The sequence below is a fragment of the Marmota marmota genome, unplaced genomic scaffold (assembly GCF_001458135.2).
Source record: "Marmota marmota marmota unplaced genomic scaffold, marMar, whole genome shotgun sequence".
NCBI classification, from domain to species: Eukaryota; Metazoa; Chordata; class Mammalia; order Rodentia; family Sciuridae; genus Marmota; species Marmota marmota.
The window spans coordinates 3,280,453-3,299,145 of record NW_025999977.1 but is presented as its reverse complement, the minus strand read 5'-3'; the positions used below and the strand labels follow the sequence as shown (position 1 = coordinate 3,299,145).

General features: G+C 41.5%; 1 protein-coding gene, 1 long non-coding RNA gene and 1 pseudogene across 7 annotated transcripts in view; 1 reads left to right on the top strand and 2 right to left on the bottom strand.

The window, feature by feature from the left end:
- Positions 1 to 2,332: 2,332 nt before the first annotated feature.
- LOC125617356 lies at positions 2,333 to 2,428 on the top strand (annotated as a pseudogene).
- Positions 2,429 to 6,003: 3,575 nt separating this feature from the next.
- On the bottom strand, positions 6,004 to 7,244 carry LOC107137200. Its single transcript, XR_001502822.2, has 2 exons — positions 6,802 to 7,244; positions 6,004 to 6,464 (listed from the first exon to the last, which is right to left on the bottom strand). It is a non-coding gene; the product is annotated as an uncharacterized LOC107137200 (long non-coding RNA).
- A 2,149-nt stretch (positions 7,245 to 9,393) lies between these two features.
- CUNH2orf42 (chromosome unknown C2orf42 homolog) overlaps positions 9,394 to 18,693 on the bottom strand; it is a 35,007-nt gene continuing 25,707 nt past the window's right edge. For all 6 annotated transcript variants that reach the window (XM_015479556.2, XM_048804166.1, XM_015479558.2 and 3 more), the window contains 3 exons: positions 18,370 to 18,470; positions 16,687 to 16,849; positions 9,394 to 10,046 (listed from right to left, as the gene is read on the bottom strand). In XM_015479556.2, coding sequence (XP_015335042.1) covers positions 9,838 to 10,046; positions 16,687 to 16,849; positions 18,370 to 18,470 — 473 coding nt within the window. In that variant the 3' untranslated portion in view covers positions 9,394 to 9,837. The remainder of the gene's footprint in view (positions 10,047 to 16,686; positions 16,850 to 18,369; positions 18,471 to 18,693) is intronic.

Below are 18,693 nucleotides of genomic sequence, written 5' to 3'. Positions count from 1 at the left end.
CTTAATGTCAAAGAGTATGGATACTTTTATAATTTCTCATGGGCAATGCCAGACCACATGTGAAAGTATTGGTCAACCTACTGATTCTTCAAAACTACAGGTGTATTCTGCTTTCTCAGAATTTAAAAGCTGGTGGTCTCCACCATACATTTTTGTGTCTTAGGGGTGAAGCCACTTCTCAGGTCCCTAAAGGTCTTCTCTTATGCTTATTTCCATGGTCCCTTCTGTGAAAAGGAAGTAAAAAGTAAACACCCTGTTTAGAAAAGGATGGCATGAACTACTGTTAAGTGGCCAACCTCCTTCTACACCATCAGGCCAGGATGTAAGGGAAAAGCCCCATCATTTCTTTTTATTGATTGATTGATTGTAGGTGGACACAATACCTTTATTTTATTTTTATGTGGTGCTGATGATCAAACCCAGTGCCTCATGTATGCGAGGTGAGCACTCTACCACTGAGCCACAACCCCAGTCCCCCATCATTTCTTTACAGAATGTCTGAGCCTGAAGGACCAAGAGAGGTCAGTTCAAGCCCTTCTCATGCAGAAACAGCAGCCAGAATTCCAAGGGGTAGAGGCATTTGCCCAAGGGTAGATCTGGAGGTCAGCAGAGCCAGCCAAAAACTGAAGTCTCCCAGATGCTCTTCTATTAGGCATCCATTTAAATTTCCCCCATCTGATAATTAACAGAGGGGGCAACTAGAGGGTTCAGGTGATGCCAGGAATTTAAGTCACTAAGCATAGTTCAGCGATCAGCCTTACTCATTTTGGGTTGTATATATCTGGCCTCATTTCCCCTTCAGCTTCAAAAAGAATATAGTGGACCACTCTTTCAAAGGTCTTAAAGGTCAGTGTGGTCTGTTTTAAAATTTTTTGGTACCAGGGACTGGACCCAAGGGGGTTTAACCACTGAGCCATATCCCCAGCTCTTTTTAGTTTTTCTTTTGAGAGAGTCCCACTAAGTTGCTTAGGGCCTTGCTAAATTGCTGAGGCTGGCTTTGAACTTTGAACTGATCCTCCTGCCTCAGCCTCTGGAGCCACTGGGATTACAGGCATGCTCCACCATATTTGGCTGGCTAGTGTGGAGGAACTGTCGTCCATCTTTCAACCTCATCACAACAGGTACTACCTGTTGACACCAGTGTTCATACTGTCCCATATTTACTCTTTCCCTTTTAACCACAAGATTTTACTTCAGTCTACTATTTTGTCCCATTTTGTTCTTAAACTATCAAAAACTTCCAAATACCTGTGTGTGTGTGTGTGTGTGTGTATTCAATTTCTTTTCTTTCTTTCTTCTTTCAGTATTGGGGACCAAACCCAGGGCCTTGCACATGCTAGGCAAACACTTTATCACTGAGCTACATGTCCTATCCTCCTGTGTTCCAGTTTCATCTCTGGTAATGATAACACTTCACAGTTTTGAAAGTCTTGGTTCTAGGGGCTGGGGATATAGTTCAGTGGTAGAGTGCTTGTCTAGTATACACAAGGTCCTGGGTGTTGTCTCTCTCTCTCTCTCTCTCTCTCTCTCTCTCTCTCTCTCTCTCATACACACACACACACACACACACACACACGTCTTGGTTCTGAAAATGGTGCTGGTGAGCATTCTGAGATCCCTGCCTCAGTCAGTAGTATGTCCAAGCTTTCAACAGGGGACAGGGAGCCTCTTGAGGAAACACATGTGGTTTTCATTGATTACACAGCTATAACTGGCTCAGAGTCTTCCTTCCCTACTCTTTGCTCCCCAGCCCCATGCCCAGAGCAGGAAAAGTTGCTGAGAATGTGCTTCTTTAGCTCATTCCTCTTCCCAGCTTAGCTCTTATCACAGTCTACCAGATCAACACTGTTATTTTCTTAGAACTATAGTCTATTACCTGGCAGAGTGATACACACCTATAATCCCACATGGGAAACTAAGGCAGGAGGATCATAAGTTTGAGGCCAGCCAGGGCAAGTTAGTGAGATCCTACCTCAAACTGAAAAATAAAAAGAAGGACTGGGCATTTGGGTATGTACCTAAAACAAAACAACCAACACCACCACAAAAAATATCAAAATAAAAGCAGAACTGTAGTGTTTCTGTCTAGGGTAAAATTCCATTTTCCTCTGTCATTGAACTTGGCTTTTCTGGCTTTCAGAGAACATGCTGGATTCAGAGCTCTTGGCTTATTTTTCTCCAGGCCATGAGTCATATTCACACATTTTATCTTTTGTGGCACAACAGGGTCGGCTCCCCAATTCACAGAAGGATGATTAAAGACTGTGTATCCTTTTTACTTTTATATTCACTTGAATACAATTTACTAAAATCTGGAGAAAACTCATGGGGGCTGTGCACAGTGACCACAAACAGTAGCCTCCCTGGTGGTGCACGCAGCCAGTTTTTTTTTTTTTTTTTGGTTGCCGCAGGGACCTTGGAGACAGCTATTTCCAGTGGACGTTCATGTCTCTGACTTCATGCAGGTACCAATCTAGGCTCCAGACAGGTATGTGGGGTGTCTTTGGGATGTGTCAGGGCACAGTGGCCAGGGTTCACACTGGCCAAGTTTTTATGACCATCCACACCATGCTGCAGAACCAGGAGTATGTAACTGAGACTATGCAGGGTCACATTTAAGTTCCCTGTCCTAGGGTTGGGGAATATAGCTCAGTGGTAGAGTGTTTGCCTAGCATGCACAAGGCCCTGGGTTTGATGCCCATCACTGCAAGAAGGAGAAAAAAGGAAAGAAGAGAAAGAATGAGTTCTCTGTCTATACAATATCCACATCTCAAAGAGGTAGGGCCATAATTCAGGTGAGTTTGGAGACATGGTGGCTGAGAAGGAGCTTATCCCAAATGGCTGTGGCAGGCCCTGGCTCCTAAGGGTTTCCACTGGGCAGCTTCTTTCTTACCTATGCCTACTAAAATAAAAGAGGAGGGAGACATTTCAGCATTTCTTCCTGCCTTTCACTCCTGATTTGAATTTTCTCCAAAGCACCTTTATCACCTTCTGTCATACTATATAGTTCATTTGTGTTAGCTCTCTCTCCTCACTAGAATGTAGACTTTTTAGGGGTTGTTTTTGTATTGGGAATTGAAGCCAGGGGCACTTTATCATTGAGCTACATCCCAACCTCAGTCCTAAATTTACTTATTTACTTAATTGGTACTGGGGATTGGTCCCTGGGGAATTTTAACCACTGAGCCACATCCCCAGCTCCTTTTTAAAAATTCTTTGACACAAGGTTGTTCAGGGCCTCACTAAATTGTTGAGGCTGCCTCAGCCTCCCAAGTCATTGAGATTATAGGAATGCACTGCCACACCTGGCTTAAAATGTAACTTTTTGAAAACAGGACTTTTTTTTTCATGTTATATCTCAAAAACCTATTTACCAAGTTCACACAGAGTTGTAGCTCCAGAACTCAGATCAGCGCCTTACACATATTAGCTATTCAAGAAATGTTGAACAAACTGTTGAATGAATAGTTTTCTTTCAATAGGTCTTCCTTATTTCTGGGCCCTACCACTTCCCTCTCCAACAAAAACCATGCCTTTCCATTGGCTCTAGGTAGCTCCCCTCCATCTCCAGCTACTGACATTACATCATTCTGTAGGACCTACTCACTCCTCTGTGGCACTATCCCTTAACCTCCCCCAGCAATCTCACCCTCCCCTGAATCCACCGCATCCCAGGTATGTGTCCCTCATCTAGAATTCAGCATTTTCTTTTTTTAATTTTTAATATTTATTTATTTTTAGTTATCGGCGGACATAACATCTTTGTTTGTATGTGGTGCTGAGGATCGAACCCGGGCCGCACACGTGCCAGGTGAGCGCGCTACCGCTTGAGCCACATCCCCAGCCCCTAGAATTCAGCATTTTCTACTTTGTGTGTGTGTGTGTGTGTGTGTGTGTGTGTGTGTGTATATATATATATATATACACACACACACACACACACACACACACACACACACACACACAAATATACTTTTCCTGAATAATGTGACTGCAATCAGGCCAGTAGTAGACACTGGTTAGTATTTCCTAGGCAAAGCTGATTTCCTGTCCCCTTTCCACTCCCTTTTCCCACAGTTCATCAGCCAGTGCTAAATGGACCCAGGACAAGGACCCAGATGTGGGCCTGATACTTTCAGGCTGGTCCATAGTGAGGGGAGTTATATCTCAAACGCCTATTTACCAAGTTCACACAGAGTTGAGGGACATACAAACCAAATGTCAATTTGCTGACTGACCCTGAGGAATGGTGACAGACCAGGTGGACTGGAATACTTGAACTGGCCTAACCAGTTGATCTCCCCATGCGCTGAACCTGCTTAGCAAATGTAAAACAAATGTAACCACCTAAAGTCAGTTCTCTGTTAAGGCAAGAGCTTCTCTTTGCTACAGGAGCCACCTGACCACAGAAATCAGAGCTCAAGTCTCCTTAGTCAGGATCTAGCCCCAGTTAGTCAGTGCCAGCATGGGCCTTGCCAAGGCTCACTTCTATACTTCTGAGGATGACCAGACCCCTTCTGTTCACTTCTTCAAACTGGTTCATAACACAACTGAGTAGACTTAACCTAAATTATAGTCACTCTCCAGCCCCTCACTTGTCTGCAAGTTCCTGAGGGTCCACACTTTGTAGGTCTCAATAAGTATGTCAGCTAATTTAGGACAGGAAAAGCTGCTTTGGCAGCAAAGAAAGGAAGGGAAAACCTCACTCAATTCCAAGGGTCCCTGGGTCAACCAGTTTCATGCACTGTTTTGATCTGAAACATAGAAGCTACCTGTTCAGAACTAAGAAGTACCTACCTACAAAGCCCTGTGCTTTGAAGAACTATTCCTAAATACTTAGGCCTTCATTTGTTTGCCTTGGAAGTTTCTCTTTCTCATACTTCAGCCAAGTTTTGAGATTGGAGGGTGGGAGAGAGAGACTTCTGCCTCTGTTGACTTTCTCTTGTCCCTTCGGTTCCACATACAACTCAACAGCAAGTAGGGGCTTCCATTTTCAGAACATGAAACAAAGAACATACTGACCCTGGGGGCCATTGAATCCAAATTACACAGGCATCACATCTCTGCACTGCTGACTGGCAAAGGAGCAATGGTTTGTATAAGTAGCAGGTGCAGGAGAGGTGACTCCTGCCAGATGGTGCTAAAAAAAGGCCCAACTCTGATACACAGGACTCCTTTCATTAACCCCTCCAAGACCAAGGAAGAGTGGGGGAGGGTTGCCTCTCCTCTGCCTTTTGGGGATTCTACCTCAAATGCCCTCCTTCATCTGTTACTTATGTGTTTTTTTTTTTGTTCTTTTTTGTACCAGAGATTGAACTCAGGGGCACTAGGCCACTGAGCCACATCCCCGGTGCTATTTTGTATTTTATTTAGAGACAGGGTCTCACTGAGTTGCTTAGCACCTCACTTTTGCTGAGGCTGGCTTTGAACTTGCAATGCTCCTGTCTCAGCCTCCCAAACTGCCAAACTGCTGGGATTACAGGCATAAGCCACCCCGCATGGTTTAATGTGTGTTTTATTTTATTTTTGTTGTTGTTGTTTTTCTGGTACCAGGGATAGAACATGGGAGCACTTAACCACTAAGCTATATCCCCAGCCCTTTTTTGAGACAGGATCTCACTAAATTGTTTTGGCTGGTCTTGCAGTCTCCCTCCCTCAGCCTCCCAAATAGCAGGGATTACAGGCATAGGCCTGAACACCTGGCTACCTAGTGTGGTTTTGTTCTGAGACAAACGGCTGAGAACTTGGAGGGGTAGGCCATAGTGTAAGATGCCTTCGTTCATACCCTCTAATATGGTCCCTAGCATCTCAAGACTGTGAGGGAGACCTGACCAGATGATCCTTTCTTGCCAGAACCCTAGAACACAACTGCAGTGGAGTCTCCAAGAGTATGGCTCTATGTCATCCTTGCTATGAGATATGAGGTGACCTATTTTAACCTGCTGAACCAATTTCCTTATATCAAATGTTCCACCTAGCTCACAACACCCTTATGGACTCAGATGAGCTCACTTGTATCTTTACTTTTACGTGGTGCTGAGGATTGAACCCAGTGCCTCACACATGAGAGGCAAGCACTTTACCATTGAGCTACAGCCTCAGCCCCTCAGATGAGCTCACTTGTGAAAAAAACTTAGGTCAGTCCCTCACCCGTGCCACATTAGCACTTTCTTTTCTTCCTTCCAGGAGATGGTCCTTGTCAGTCTCCTTCAAGCTATTGGAGGCTAACTTCTCTCCAGGGTTCAGGCCATCCTCCCATGATGGTCACAGCAATGTCCCACGAGGTGAAAAATTCTGGAGAGGGGCAGCAAAAACTGTGCGTGCGGTCCTATACGGGTCTTCCAGTAAAGAGGTAGGTGCCAGGGTAGAGAAAACTTCCCACAATTCTCATGAGGCTGAGGGTCACAGATGAGCCCTTGGCCACCCTTTCTTCCAAAGCCCCTCGTTGGGTTATGAAACACACCCTAAGAAAAGACAAGCTGCTATTAACAGCCTGAACACGGAAACACAAAAATCTTTTGTTTTATGGACAACGCAGTAATCACCACCCTCTTAAAGCTGACCCTTCCGATCGGGTGGGAATTAGTGAAGACGGTTCATATTAATGCAGGTAGACGCAACGCCCACCACGCGCCAGGCCCACTACTGGGTCAGTGAGGTGGACGGTGCTATAGGTACTTCACAAAGGAAAACCGAATTTCAGATATGCTGAATGGCTTGCTCAACGCCAGCCGCACACAGCAAGCGGTGGCCCCAGTGCAAACGCATACCTCTTTTCGGGGCACCCTATTCTTTCCCTACCTGACAGGCACCGCCCAGGTAAGGGATGCAAAATGCTAGAGACGGCTGACGACAAATGAGCGCCGGGACAGGGCGGGGCGGGGCCCTGGGCGCAGCGTTCCCTGCAGCGACGCGCGGTTGGGAGCTGGGTGCTACTCGGCACCTCGTGCTCTGAGGCCGCTCCGCCGCCCCAGAGGACCCGCGTGCCCACATCCAGGCGTAGGCCCGTCCGCAGGAGGGCGCAGCCGCCCAGGGTGCTAGGAAGTCGGTGCCCGACCGCCCAACGAGCGCCCTCTGAAGAACCTCGCGCCAGGCCGCTGCGTGCCCGCTTAGTCAGCAGCTCGGCTGGGCGCGCAGGTCCAGGCTGGACCCCAGGGTGGGTCACGAGGCGGGCGCGGCCGGGTCGGCCCCCGCCAGACCAGCGCGCGCAGCTCGCCCTCCTCCCTCCCGCACCTCCCCCTCTTTCCTTTCCCCTCCCCCTCTTCGCTCTCCACTCCCCTCCCTGAGAGGGCCGCAGCGAGCGCCACGTCCCCAGCCCCGCCCCCGCAAACCACGCGGGGAACCCCGGTGACGTCACCACCTTCCAGCCCTAGCATTCCCGCGCTCTCCAGAAAAGACGCGAAGGTGGTGACGTGTCCAAGGCTCCAATACGGCTGCGCAGGCAGCGTAGGTAACTGAACGTCCTGCGGCGCCGCCTGGTGGAAGAAAGACGCTAAGACGGCCGGAAGCTGCGGCGCGGGCGAGGGGAGAGCGTGACTTACGTCATCGCGCGGAGGCGAGCAGGCGGCTGCCGCGTGACCAGCCCCCACCCGGGGTGTTTTAGTGTCGTCTTTCTCTTGTTTTTTTTCTTCTGCTCCCAGGATAATGTGAAGGTTTAATTGTGCCCCCACTTTTTTTTTACTTTGTCTCTTAGAATTTGTCAAGCTAATATGGTTCATTTTAGAAAATTTAGATGTTAAGAAAATTACATTGTTATCAGCATTCCCAGTCATTTTTAACTATCTACCTTCTCTTGCATTGAACACAGTTGTGATCTTACTGTATAACAGTGGTATTAATTACAATAATTCCCTAGAAGTGACAAAAAACATCACTTGAGCTTCAAGACTTCTTAAGAAGAGTTAAAAAAAAAAAATAGGTGAGATGAGTGATTCACAGCTGATGTGCTGTAACTCACATCATCCAGATGAGGAATGGGTGCAGTGTTAAATAACTTGCCCAAAGTCGTACTTTAATAAGGGTGGCAGAGCTGGGTTTTCAAATTCAGGGCCTAAGATCTGAACCTTAAAATGAAGACTGGGAAAGACTGTGAAAAATGAAGCTAGGGAGAAAAACCCACAGGAAATTCACAGAGCTGTGGAATCGGAATGTTTTCTACTTTTGGAACCGATCAATTGGAAATATTCACAAGGAATGAGGCTAGTGCCCTCATCTGTTAGAACAACTTTATGGTAGTGTTAGAAAACCCCTCACAAGTGCATCTCAAGTGCACCAACCTCTAGCGCTGCTCTTATTAGTGGCAATGAAAGGTGGAAGGAAAGTTATGGATCAGGTCACAGTCCTGTAGTTGGGCACTTTGTGTCACTTGGAAACTTGATAGAAATGCAGAATCTTGAAGACTTAGAATTTATGAATCAGAATATACCTTTTAATCAGATCCCTTTGGTGATTCCTATGCATGTTAAAAGTTTAAATGGGCCATTATAAAACAAATTCTGTGGAATCCATACTTTCAGGTTTCAGGAGCCATAGTTCCTGCCAGGAGCTGCTCTGTTCTGAGCATGAATAAGCCTCAGTAGGAAGTGGATCAGATGAACTCTTGCCCTGGACAGTGGCCCACCTCTACTCCCATGTGGTTGTCCAGCCCTATTTTAGTGTCCATGAACAGTTGTTCATTCTAAGCTGGTTAGAACTGAGTTTCTATTATCTGTAATTGAAAGACGACCAAGAGCCTACTTCATATGGATTTTTTTAGCTTACTGTCCTTGCTTTCCAAGGACAATGAATTTAAGAAAGATATTGAAGCAACATATCATAATTAGAATACTGGAGTAAAACTAAACATTTTAAAAATATATATATATTTTTAGTTGTTGATGGGCCTTTATTCATTCATTTATGCTGAGAATCGAACCCAGTGCCTCACACATGCTAGGCAAACGCTCTACCACTGAGCCTAAACTCCAGGCCCCCTAAACATTCCTTTTAATGTGTTTCCAACAAGATATATAACCTCAAAGAGGCTGCTTACTTAAAAAAAAAAAAAAAGGATTCAATGAGAAAAATGATATGAGAATGTAAAACAAAGTGCCTGGTATACGGTAAGCACATAGAAAATATTTGTTCCCTTCTTTCCTCCTTGAAGACACCTTTCCATTTCTTTTTTAGTATCTCCATTCTGTGATCAGTGAATCCATAAACAGAATTTTACCAACTTAAAACTTTTTGAAGAATAAAAAAGGAAATAAATGTCAAGTGACTAAGCAATTATAAGCATTAGTTAGAAATATCAATAATCTCTTGCTGCCCAGACCTTTTTTCCCTATATTTCACTATCAGGTAAATCTCTCCTAAAGTTTACAGTGGAAATAATTAGGCCAGCATGAGGTATAATTTGGAAAAACTAGTGACACTTTGCTTTATTTGGGAACAGAATAAAAAGCATGGCTGGAACTCTGCCAAGATGGTCCTTTACCTTCTGCCCTAACTGGGGTATTAATTTTCTAATACTGTTGGCATAAGGCTGAGTGCTGCTAACTTCTTAGAGAACTAGAAAAAGGTTGAAATAAAGTCTAAGGGTGAATCTATAAGAAGGAAAGTGAGTTGGTTTTCTTTTTGTTCCTTTTAAAACTGTAGCCAGTTTTAAACTGCCCAACTTATAATGAAGATAGTACAAAGCAGCACCCAAAAGGCTATTTATGAGTTTTTCTTCAGCAGAACCTGCTTAGCTAAGAGCAGTTTCACTAAAGAATGGGGCCATCTAAGTGCCAAACTAGTATTTAAAGTGGTCAAGGTGAGGATGTGCAAATTTAGCAGCAAAAAAACTCTTGTTTTGCCTCAAGGGAAAGTGATAGTGGTCAAAGGGGCCAGTTCCAAGGGCTGGTCCAGAGGGGGCCGTTGGTCTTGGTAGTCTGCTACATGCCCGTTCCGGTGGTGACCATACTCAAACTTGATCCGCAGCTCACCAATCTTGGATTGGGGAAGGATGTCTGGGATCCACTCGATGATGAAAGGTGTGGGCTCTTTTTGATCTGGGGAAGTGTTTCCTAAAAGCGGGAGGGAGAAGGACCACTAATTAGTACAATTCCACCTGACTCTCATGGGCATTCCTTATAGCAAGAAGTGTCTTGGGATGGAACAGTCTCCTCAGCTTTGATAATCAGAAAGTTGAGAAGGGCCTACATAGTTAATGGTGAATAGAGTATCAGGTTTTCTGATCATTATAAAATTAAAACACATATTTGTAATTTAGGTCTTTCTTAACTGATGTTGCAGGCTAGAGTGTCAGCTGAATGGCAGATATGAAACAAAAAATTCAGATTCAATTTCTGTCAGTTAAAATAAGGATGGTTTTCAGGAGAAAAAGTAAAAAACAAAAATTTTTAAATATATAACAAAAAAATGATAGAGGAGAAAGACCCTAACTAATTATATGTACAGTATACCTTTTTTTTTTCTCTCAGTATTACTTATTTCTGACTTCATAAACTAATATTCTATTTTTAAAAAATATTTAGTTTTAGTTGTAGTTGGACACAGTACCTTTATTTTATTTTTTTATTTTTATGTGGTGCTGAGGATCGAACCCAGGGCCTTGCATGTGCTAGGCGAGCGCTCTACCACTGAGCCACAACTCCAGACCCCTAATATTCTATTTTTCACTTCACTATCTTATTCCCCCTCCATTTTATCCCCAATAACTTTTCATCCTTTCTTCTTCTTCTTCTTTTTTTTTTTTTCTTCCAGTGCTGGAATCCAGGGCCTAAAGCATGCTAGGCAAGAAATAAATTATATTCTAAGACACTTCTCCTTACTACCCCTTCTATCAAATTGTAACATAGTTTCTGAGATCTCTTTATATCATCTTAAAACCACAACAGTTTTCACATGGCAAAGTTTCTTTTCCCATCAGAAAAGTAGCTAGTACATCTACATCTACTAAGCATTTTGTAATCAAGGACCTTAGAATCACAAAGATATAATATGTAACATCTGCCAAACTTATTTATTTAAAAAAAAAAGTAATGCCCTTTTTTTTCCCCCCCCCACCAAATACTTATTACTATCTCTTCTTAAAGACAGAGCTGAAAAATACTACACTGGAAAGATTTTATTATGCAGGGGAAAAAATAGGCATGACTCCTATTTTTTTTTTCCATCATTGCTCTTGAAATCCTCACTATCTGAACAAGAAAAAAAAGATAAAAATGTTTGATAGGAAATAAAATGATCATGATTTTTGTAGGTGATGTCCCCAATTTTACAGAAATGGGAGGAAAGCAACTACTATTATCATTACTAAGACTTTATTAAGGTTAAGAAGCTTGGTTAAGAATCTGACAAATAATTATAAATTATAATTTTCTCCTGGAATAATACACAGTTAAGAGAAAAGAAGGGGCCTCTCATCTTCAGGGGATACATTCTAAGACCTTCAATGGATGGTTTCCCAAACACACACACACACACACACACACACACAGACTCTCTCTCTGTTGATATACACACATATATACACATTTGTTGTGAGTCAGCCCATGTGCTATGTGAGTGAGCTTTGCGCATGTGAGCTTATGAAGGAACTGAACTGACATTGCTGCCTGATTGGGCTGTGCAATGTATGTGTGCCTTTTCGGTTGCTCTGCCTTTGATCCCACAGGCACCTGAGATGGGTGTGGCTTTCTAAGATGTCAGTCAGACTGCTGATCACAAGACATCATCAAGCAAGATTCTACCCTCCAAAATCCAATTGCCTTATTTGGGTGGAATATTCTATGAATGGCTTCTCCTCAATAAATAGGGGGGTTTCAAGTGTGCTTGCTCTCTTGTCTGCCTCTTGTCTCCCTTGCTCTCCTTGCCCTTCAGCATCGGAGCTTGATTCTTGAGGCTGCAGAGTTGTCCTGAATCCCGAAAAAGGTATTTTCTGTGTTTGTGTGTTTTTTTTTTTTATTACCAGCCCAATCCACCAGGAATGACTCTGATTCTGTTGCATATTATGACACACATATAAACTTCAATTTATATATTAGACACACTAAGAAATTAATAATAATAATAAAGTATAAAACAGTTATAACAATATACCATAATAAAATTACCAGCATCACTACTTTTGTGCTTTGGGGTCATTATTAAGTAAAATAAGGGTCATCTGTCTACAAATACTGAACTGATAGTTAAGATTTAGTCTCTGAGGAGTGGGGATATAGCTCACTGGTGAAGCACTTGTGCCTAGCATGTGTGAGGCCCTAGGTCCAACTCTTGGCACTGCAAAAATAAATAAATAAATAATTTTGGCTCCTGAGATAGCTGTTAAGTGTCCAATGGGCAGGTAGTATATATATAGTATGGATTCACTGGACAAAGGGATGATTTACATCCCAGGTGGTAGGGAGAAAGATTAACACCTAATTTCATCATGCTACTCAGAATGATGTGCAATTTCAAACTTATAAATTGTTGTGTCGGGAGCAGTGTTGCATGCCTGAAGTCATAGCAGCTGAAGAGGCTGAGGCAGGAGGATTACAAGTTCAAAGCCAGCCTTAGCAACTTGGTGAGACCCTTTTTCAAAATAAAATATAAAAAAGAACTGGGAATCTAGCTCAGTGGCTAAGCAACCCTGGGTTTAATCCCCCATACAGAAAAACAAACAACAACAACAAAAGCAACTTATGAATTATGTATTTCTGTAATTTTCCATTTAACATTATCAGATAGAAGTTGACTGAGGGTAACTAAAACTACAGAAAACAGAATTGCAGATAAGGGTATTACTGTATACCAAAACCAAGAGCTTTCCATACAGTGGCAATAACAAGTTAGAAACAAGAGCAACAAAAAAATGTAATATACCTAAGAATATGTTCATAAGAATCTGTCAAAATAATTATAAATTATAATTTTCTCCTGGAATAATACACAGTTAAAAGAAAAGAAGGGGCCTGCTAGATAGATCACAAAGCTAGAAAAATAATTAAAACTATGACTGATGTAAGGGGAAAAAAAAAAAAGGAAAATGCCCCAATATGCCTAGCATTCATTCAGACATTTAACAAGTCTTTAATGAGTACCTATTATGACCAGGCATTTAGCCATCATTAGACCATGTGGTACAGTGATTAACAGGAGTGTCACAGTTCACTGCCTTGGAAGGGCTTATAGTATAGTCAGTGGAAAGAAAGTTGAGTACTAGATGGTTGGTGCAGGCTCTGGAGTCCAAAATGGTGTGAGGTTGAAGCAGCACTACCACTTACTAGGTAGGTAACCCTGGGGGCGGGGGGGCTGCACTGACCTTCTCCTCTGTTTCTTCCTCTGTAAATGGGAATCATGAAATCTACCTCTCAGTGGACTGATGAGCATTAAATGAGGTAATATAAGGCACATATAAAGCCTTTAATTTTTTTTTTTTTTTTGGTACTGGGGATTGAACCCAGGGGTGCTTTACTGAGCCACATCCCTAGCCCTTTTTATTTTTTATTTTGAGACAGAGTCTTGCTAAGTTTCTGAAGGTCTCACTAGATTGCTGAGGCTGGTCTCAAATGTTATGATCCTCCTGCCTCAGCCTCCTGATTACAGGTGTGTGTCACTATGCCAGGCTATATAAACCATTTAAAATAACACCTGGCACAAAGCAATTGCTAATTAAATGCTTTTTATAGACATTATTGCATAAATACCCTAATTAAAAACAAACAAACAAAAAAACCAATTCATCAAACAGAAATGACTTTTGATAGGATTCTCCCAGTGAAACATCTAGGCCTAAAGATTTCTTTTTGTGTATGTGTGTTCATTCTGAATTTAATTTCCTTAATAATAAAAAAATCCATGGCTCAGTGGCAGAGTGCTTGCCTCACACATGTGAGGGACTGGGTTCAAACCTCAGCACCACATATAAATGAGTAAAAAAATGAAATTAAAAAAAAGGTCCATGGACAACTTAAAAAATATTTTAAAAATAAAAAACACCACAAATGATAAATATGCAAAGTTAACCCTCTTTAATATTTGAGGAAAATGCAAATTAAAAGAGAAAAAAATTTTTTAATCTATCAAATCAACAAAAATTAAAAAAGAGTTTCTCCTTTTTTTTTTTCCTTTTCCTTTCTACAGTACTGGGGATTGAACCCAGGGCCCTGTGCATGCTAGACAAGCACCCTACCAATGAATTATAGCCCTAGTCCAAGAAACGCTTAAACATGGCTAGCAGGAATACATTCTAAAAATATTACAATCTTTCTAGAGAGCTGATGGATAAAAGCCTTAATATATACATAACCTTTGACCCTCCAATTTCTTTTTTAGGACTTTATCCCAGGGAATATCCTACATAAGTTAGAAAATAAGAAAAGTTTATTTATGAGGAAGCTAATTTCAGTACTGTTTTAGTTAATAGAAAAAAGTTTGAAACAACATAAGTAGGGGATTGATTAGGTGACATTCCAATGAATGAATTTTATATACATGTGTGTATATGTATATATATATATATATATATATGCATATACACACATATATTTATATGTCTTAATGTATTTTTTTCTTTGCCTATAATCCCAGCAATTCAGGAGACAGAGGCAGGAGGATCACAAGTTCAAAGTCAGTCTCTACAACTTAGTGAGGCCCTAAGCAACTTCATGAGACCCTGTCTCAAAATAAAATAAAAAGTAAAATGGGCTAAGAATGTAGATCAATGATAAAGCACCTCTGGGTTCAATCCCTAGTACCAAAATACAGACATACATACATAAATAACACTGTAAGTTGGGGGCATATTCAGTATAAAACATGTGCTTAGCATGCCCAAGGCCCTGAGTTCAATCTCCAGCACCACATAACCCACAAAAAATGAAACAAACAAACAAACAAACAAAACCCTGTGTATTCACAATAGCTAAAATGTAGAAGCAATCCAAGTGTACATCTACAGATGAATAAATAAACAAAAAGGTATATATACATACAATGGAATGTTATTCACCTTATGAAAGAAGGAGATTTGACTTAAGCTACGAACCTTAGAGAGAACTTATGCTAAGTAACATAAACAGGTGCAAAAGAACAGATATTGTATGATTCCACTTATGTAGGTACTAAGAGTAGTTAAACTCAGAGACAGAAGTAGAAGGTGGGTGGCTAGGGATTTGGAGGAGGCAGGTATGGAGAGCAGAAAATGAGTTCAATTTTTTTTTTGGGGTGTGTGTGTGTGTGTGTGTGTGTGTGTGTGTGGTGTTGGGGATTGAACCCAGAGCCTTATACATGCAAGGCAAGCACTTTACCAACTGAGCTATATTCCCAGCCCAGAATATGAGTTCAGTTAAGGAAAATAAAAAGTTCTGAAGATTAAGTGATGGTTACTCAGCAATGTGAATGTACTTAATGCAAAATAATTGTACACTAAAAAATAGTTTTAAGCTGGGTGCAGTGGCGCACATCTGTAATCCCAGTGACTTGGGAGTCTGAGGCAGGAGGATCATGAGTTCAAAGCCAGCCTCAACAAAAAAGTGAGGCACTAAGCAACTCATGAAACCCTATCTCTAAATAAAATACAAATAGGGCCAGGGATGTGGCTCAGTGGTTGAGTGTCCCTGAGTTCAATCCCTGGTACTCTTTAAAAAAAAAAAAAAGTAGTTTTAAACTGGTGTGGTGGTGCATACCTGTAATCCCAGTGACTCAGGAGGCTGAGGCCAGCTCAAACAACTTAGGAAGACCCTGTCTCAAGATGAAAAATAAAAAGGGCTGCTGAGGATGTAGCTCAATGGTAAAGTGCCCCTCAGTTCAACTCTCAGTAAAAAAATTAAAAAATAAATAAAAATGGTAAATTTTCTACTATGTATATTTTAAAATAATGATAAAAAAGTTTAAAAAAATAACATTAAAGACAGACATGGAGGGCTGGGGTTGTGGCTCAGTGGTAGAGCGCTTGCCTAGCATGTGTGAGGCATTGGGTTCGATCCTCAGCACCACATAGAAAACTAAATAAATAAAATAAAGATGTTGTGTCTATCTACAACTAAAAAAAAAGATAAGACATGGAAAGCAGTTCATCATGTAGTAATAAGTAAAAAAAAAAAAAAAGCAGCAGAAGTACATCCCATGTTTTGGAAACTCTTAATGTACAGAAGAGTCTGAATATGCACCAAGAACTTAACACTGATGCTCCCTACTGCATGGAGGGGTGGGGATTAAATGTGGTTTTAAATTTAGTCCTTTATGTTCTATAATGAAATCTATAATTTTTCTCCAGAGAGACTCTATTTCTCTAACATGTATGACTTCTGTAATTTTATTTTGAAGCAGTGGCTCAAATGAGACCAAATACTTAACCCATCACTGCCTTTATGAAATGAATATATGTGTCTTTTTTTGATTAAAGTCAAGATTCAAAGCCTCAGAGCGCCAGATGTGGTGGTGCATGCCTGTAATCCCAACGACTTGGGAGGCTAAGGCAGGAGGATTGTGAGTTCAAAGCCAGCCTCAGCAATTCAGTGAGGCTCTGAGCAACTTAGCGAGACCCTGTCTCAAAATAAAACATAAAAAGGGTTGGGTTGTGGCTCAGTGGTTAAGTGCCCCAGGTTCAATCCCTGGTACCAAAATAATTAACTAACTAACTAACTAAATAAATAAATAATTTAAAGCCTCAGAGAGTGTAATGTACAGAGATGACCCCTGAAGGAAGAAACTCACCAACTTTGAGGAAAGTTTTTAGTTCCAAGGGTCGCAGCACTGGTTGCTTTTCTATGCGACCGTAAGTTTCTGCTATGCACTCCACTTCCACTTTGGGGCATTTAAACAGCTCATAAGTCCCATCTCGGTTCTGGATAAAGCTACGGGTGATTTCCAAGGGCATCTGGATACCAGGACAAAAGAAGAAAGGTGAGACATGGAAAACTTTCAAAGTAGACAAATACCTGGATGGCAATAAATCTTTTACGATTCCTTCTTTCTTGTTAAGTGCCAATGAATTACAACTTTCCTTTGTATTTCTGAGTAAATCCTGTTCACAAATCTGCCTTTTCTCCTTTACATCATTTCTGGCTTTCCTTAATTCGAACTCCAGCAAAATCATATACCAATTGAACCTGTAAGATCTTCACAACTACAGGACTGCTACTGACACAGACATGCTCTAAAATCAGTTTCATTACTTCCCCTCCTGGCAGCTTTCTTCTGAACAGTGTTTTGATAGCACTTACGGCTCACCTCACATCCTGTGTGCTTCACACTGTCCTAGGACTGAGCCAGATAGAGTCTGAACCAAAAAGCAGGGTGGCCCTGAGCAAGCTAACTTCTCAGGGCCTGTTTTCTCATCTGCAAAACTCAGTGCCTACCCATGCATGGCTGGGAGGGTAAAAGAGACAATGTAGGTAAATAATGACCAGGAGAAGCTGGTCAATGATCACTGGCTCTTTCTCCTAACCTGCCTTTGCCTTGGGTTGCTTTGATGCTTTCCTGAATGCCACCTATTCTAGGCTAGGAGCTGCCTCTGGACACCCTGCATTTAAAGTTCCCAAGTCTTTAGTGCTAACACAGGCCTTTTCCTGGGTTCATAGGAAAGTTCCATAGCTACCAAACAACTTATTCTTTTTCTGAACATAAAAATGCTTTGCCACTGAGGTAGTCTTAATGTATCAAATCACACTATGCTGAATTTTCTACAATATTCCTTCTCAAATTTTCGAGATCTGTTTGAAAATTTTTAAAATGTCTATTGTGTCCCTGGTGAAAGACAATGATAATTAAGGGCCATTTCTCTTGCAAGAACCAAATTACACTTTGGGAAGGAGGGTTTAATTGTACCCACTTGACTTTACAAAGAGTACATCATCTAAAGTAACTCATATCCTTTCTAGCTGCCTGCTAATCAAATCTAGGGGTCATCATAGCTACTATGGGATCATTACTGAATTTATAAGACCCTGCTTTCTGAATCTGAAGGCAGAGAAAAATTATACTTTAAGACATCTTTTTATTGTTGGTGGGATTGAAACCATGGCTTTGTGCATGCAAGGCAAGCACTTCATCATCGGCTACATCTCTAGCCCTTAGAATTTTTTTTTTTTTTTTTTAATTTTGAGACAGGGTTTCAGGAAGTTGTCAAGGCTGGCTTTGAACTTGTGATCCTCCTGCCACAGCCTCCCAAGTAGCTGGGATTACAGGCATGTGCCACCATATCTGTTTATGACAATTTTTTAAAGTGGGAATACCCAGTAAAATCAGAGTCAGAACTGTAACAACTACTTCTGAATAACTTCTGGCATGAAAAAAAGGAACTCAGAACTGGCAAAGATCTCAGGGAACTGCTGCAAACTTACTCCCTACACTAGCTTCCCTCCCTGCCCTCCCACTACTGTAGAAATAAACTCTTACCTCTGGGGTATCTAAGATTTGCTTAACTTGTAGAATATTAGTGATATGCCAGGTGTACTTGGAAAAGGTTCCCAGTGGCAAGGCATCTTTTCGAACAAAAGCTTCAATGTAAAAAAGGGACAAAATTAGACTACCAGACAATACCATTCCCTTTCACTGTATTTGTTACTCAATTTCTAGAGTTCAATGCAATGCTACTTTTTCCTTATATAATCTCAACACTTTTTTTTTAATCTTGAACATATTTTTATTGTTGCATGAATCATACTGTATGGCAATGACTTCCTTACATGGTTTTTGTCCACTGCTATTAAAAAAAAAAAG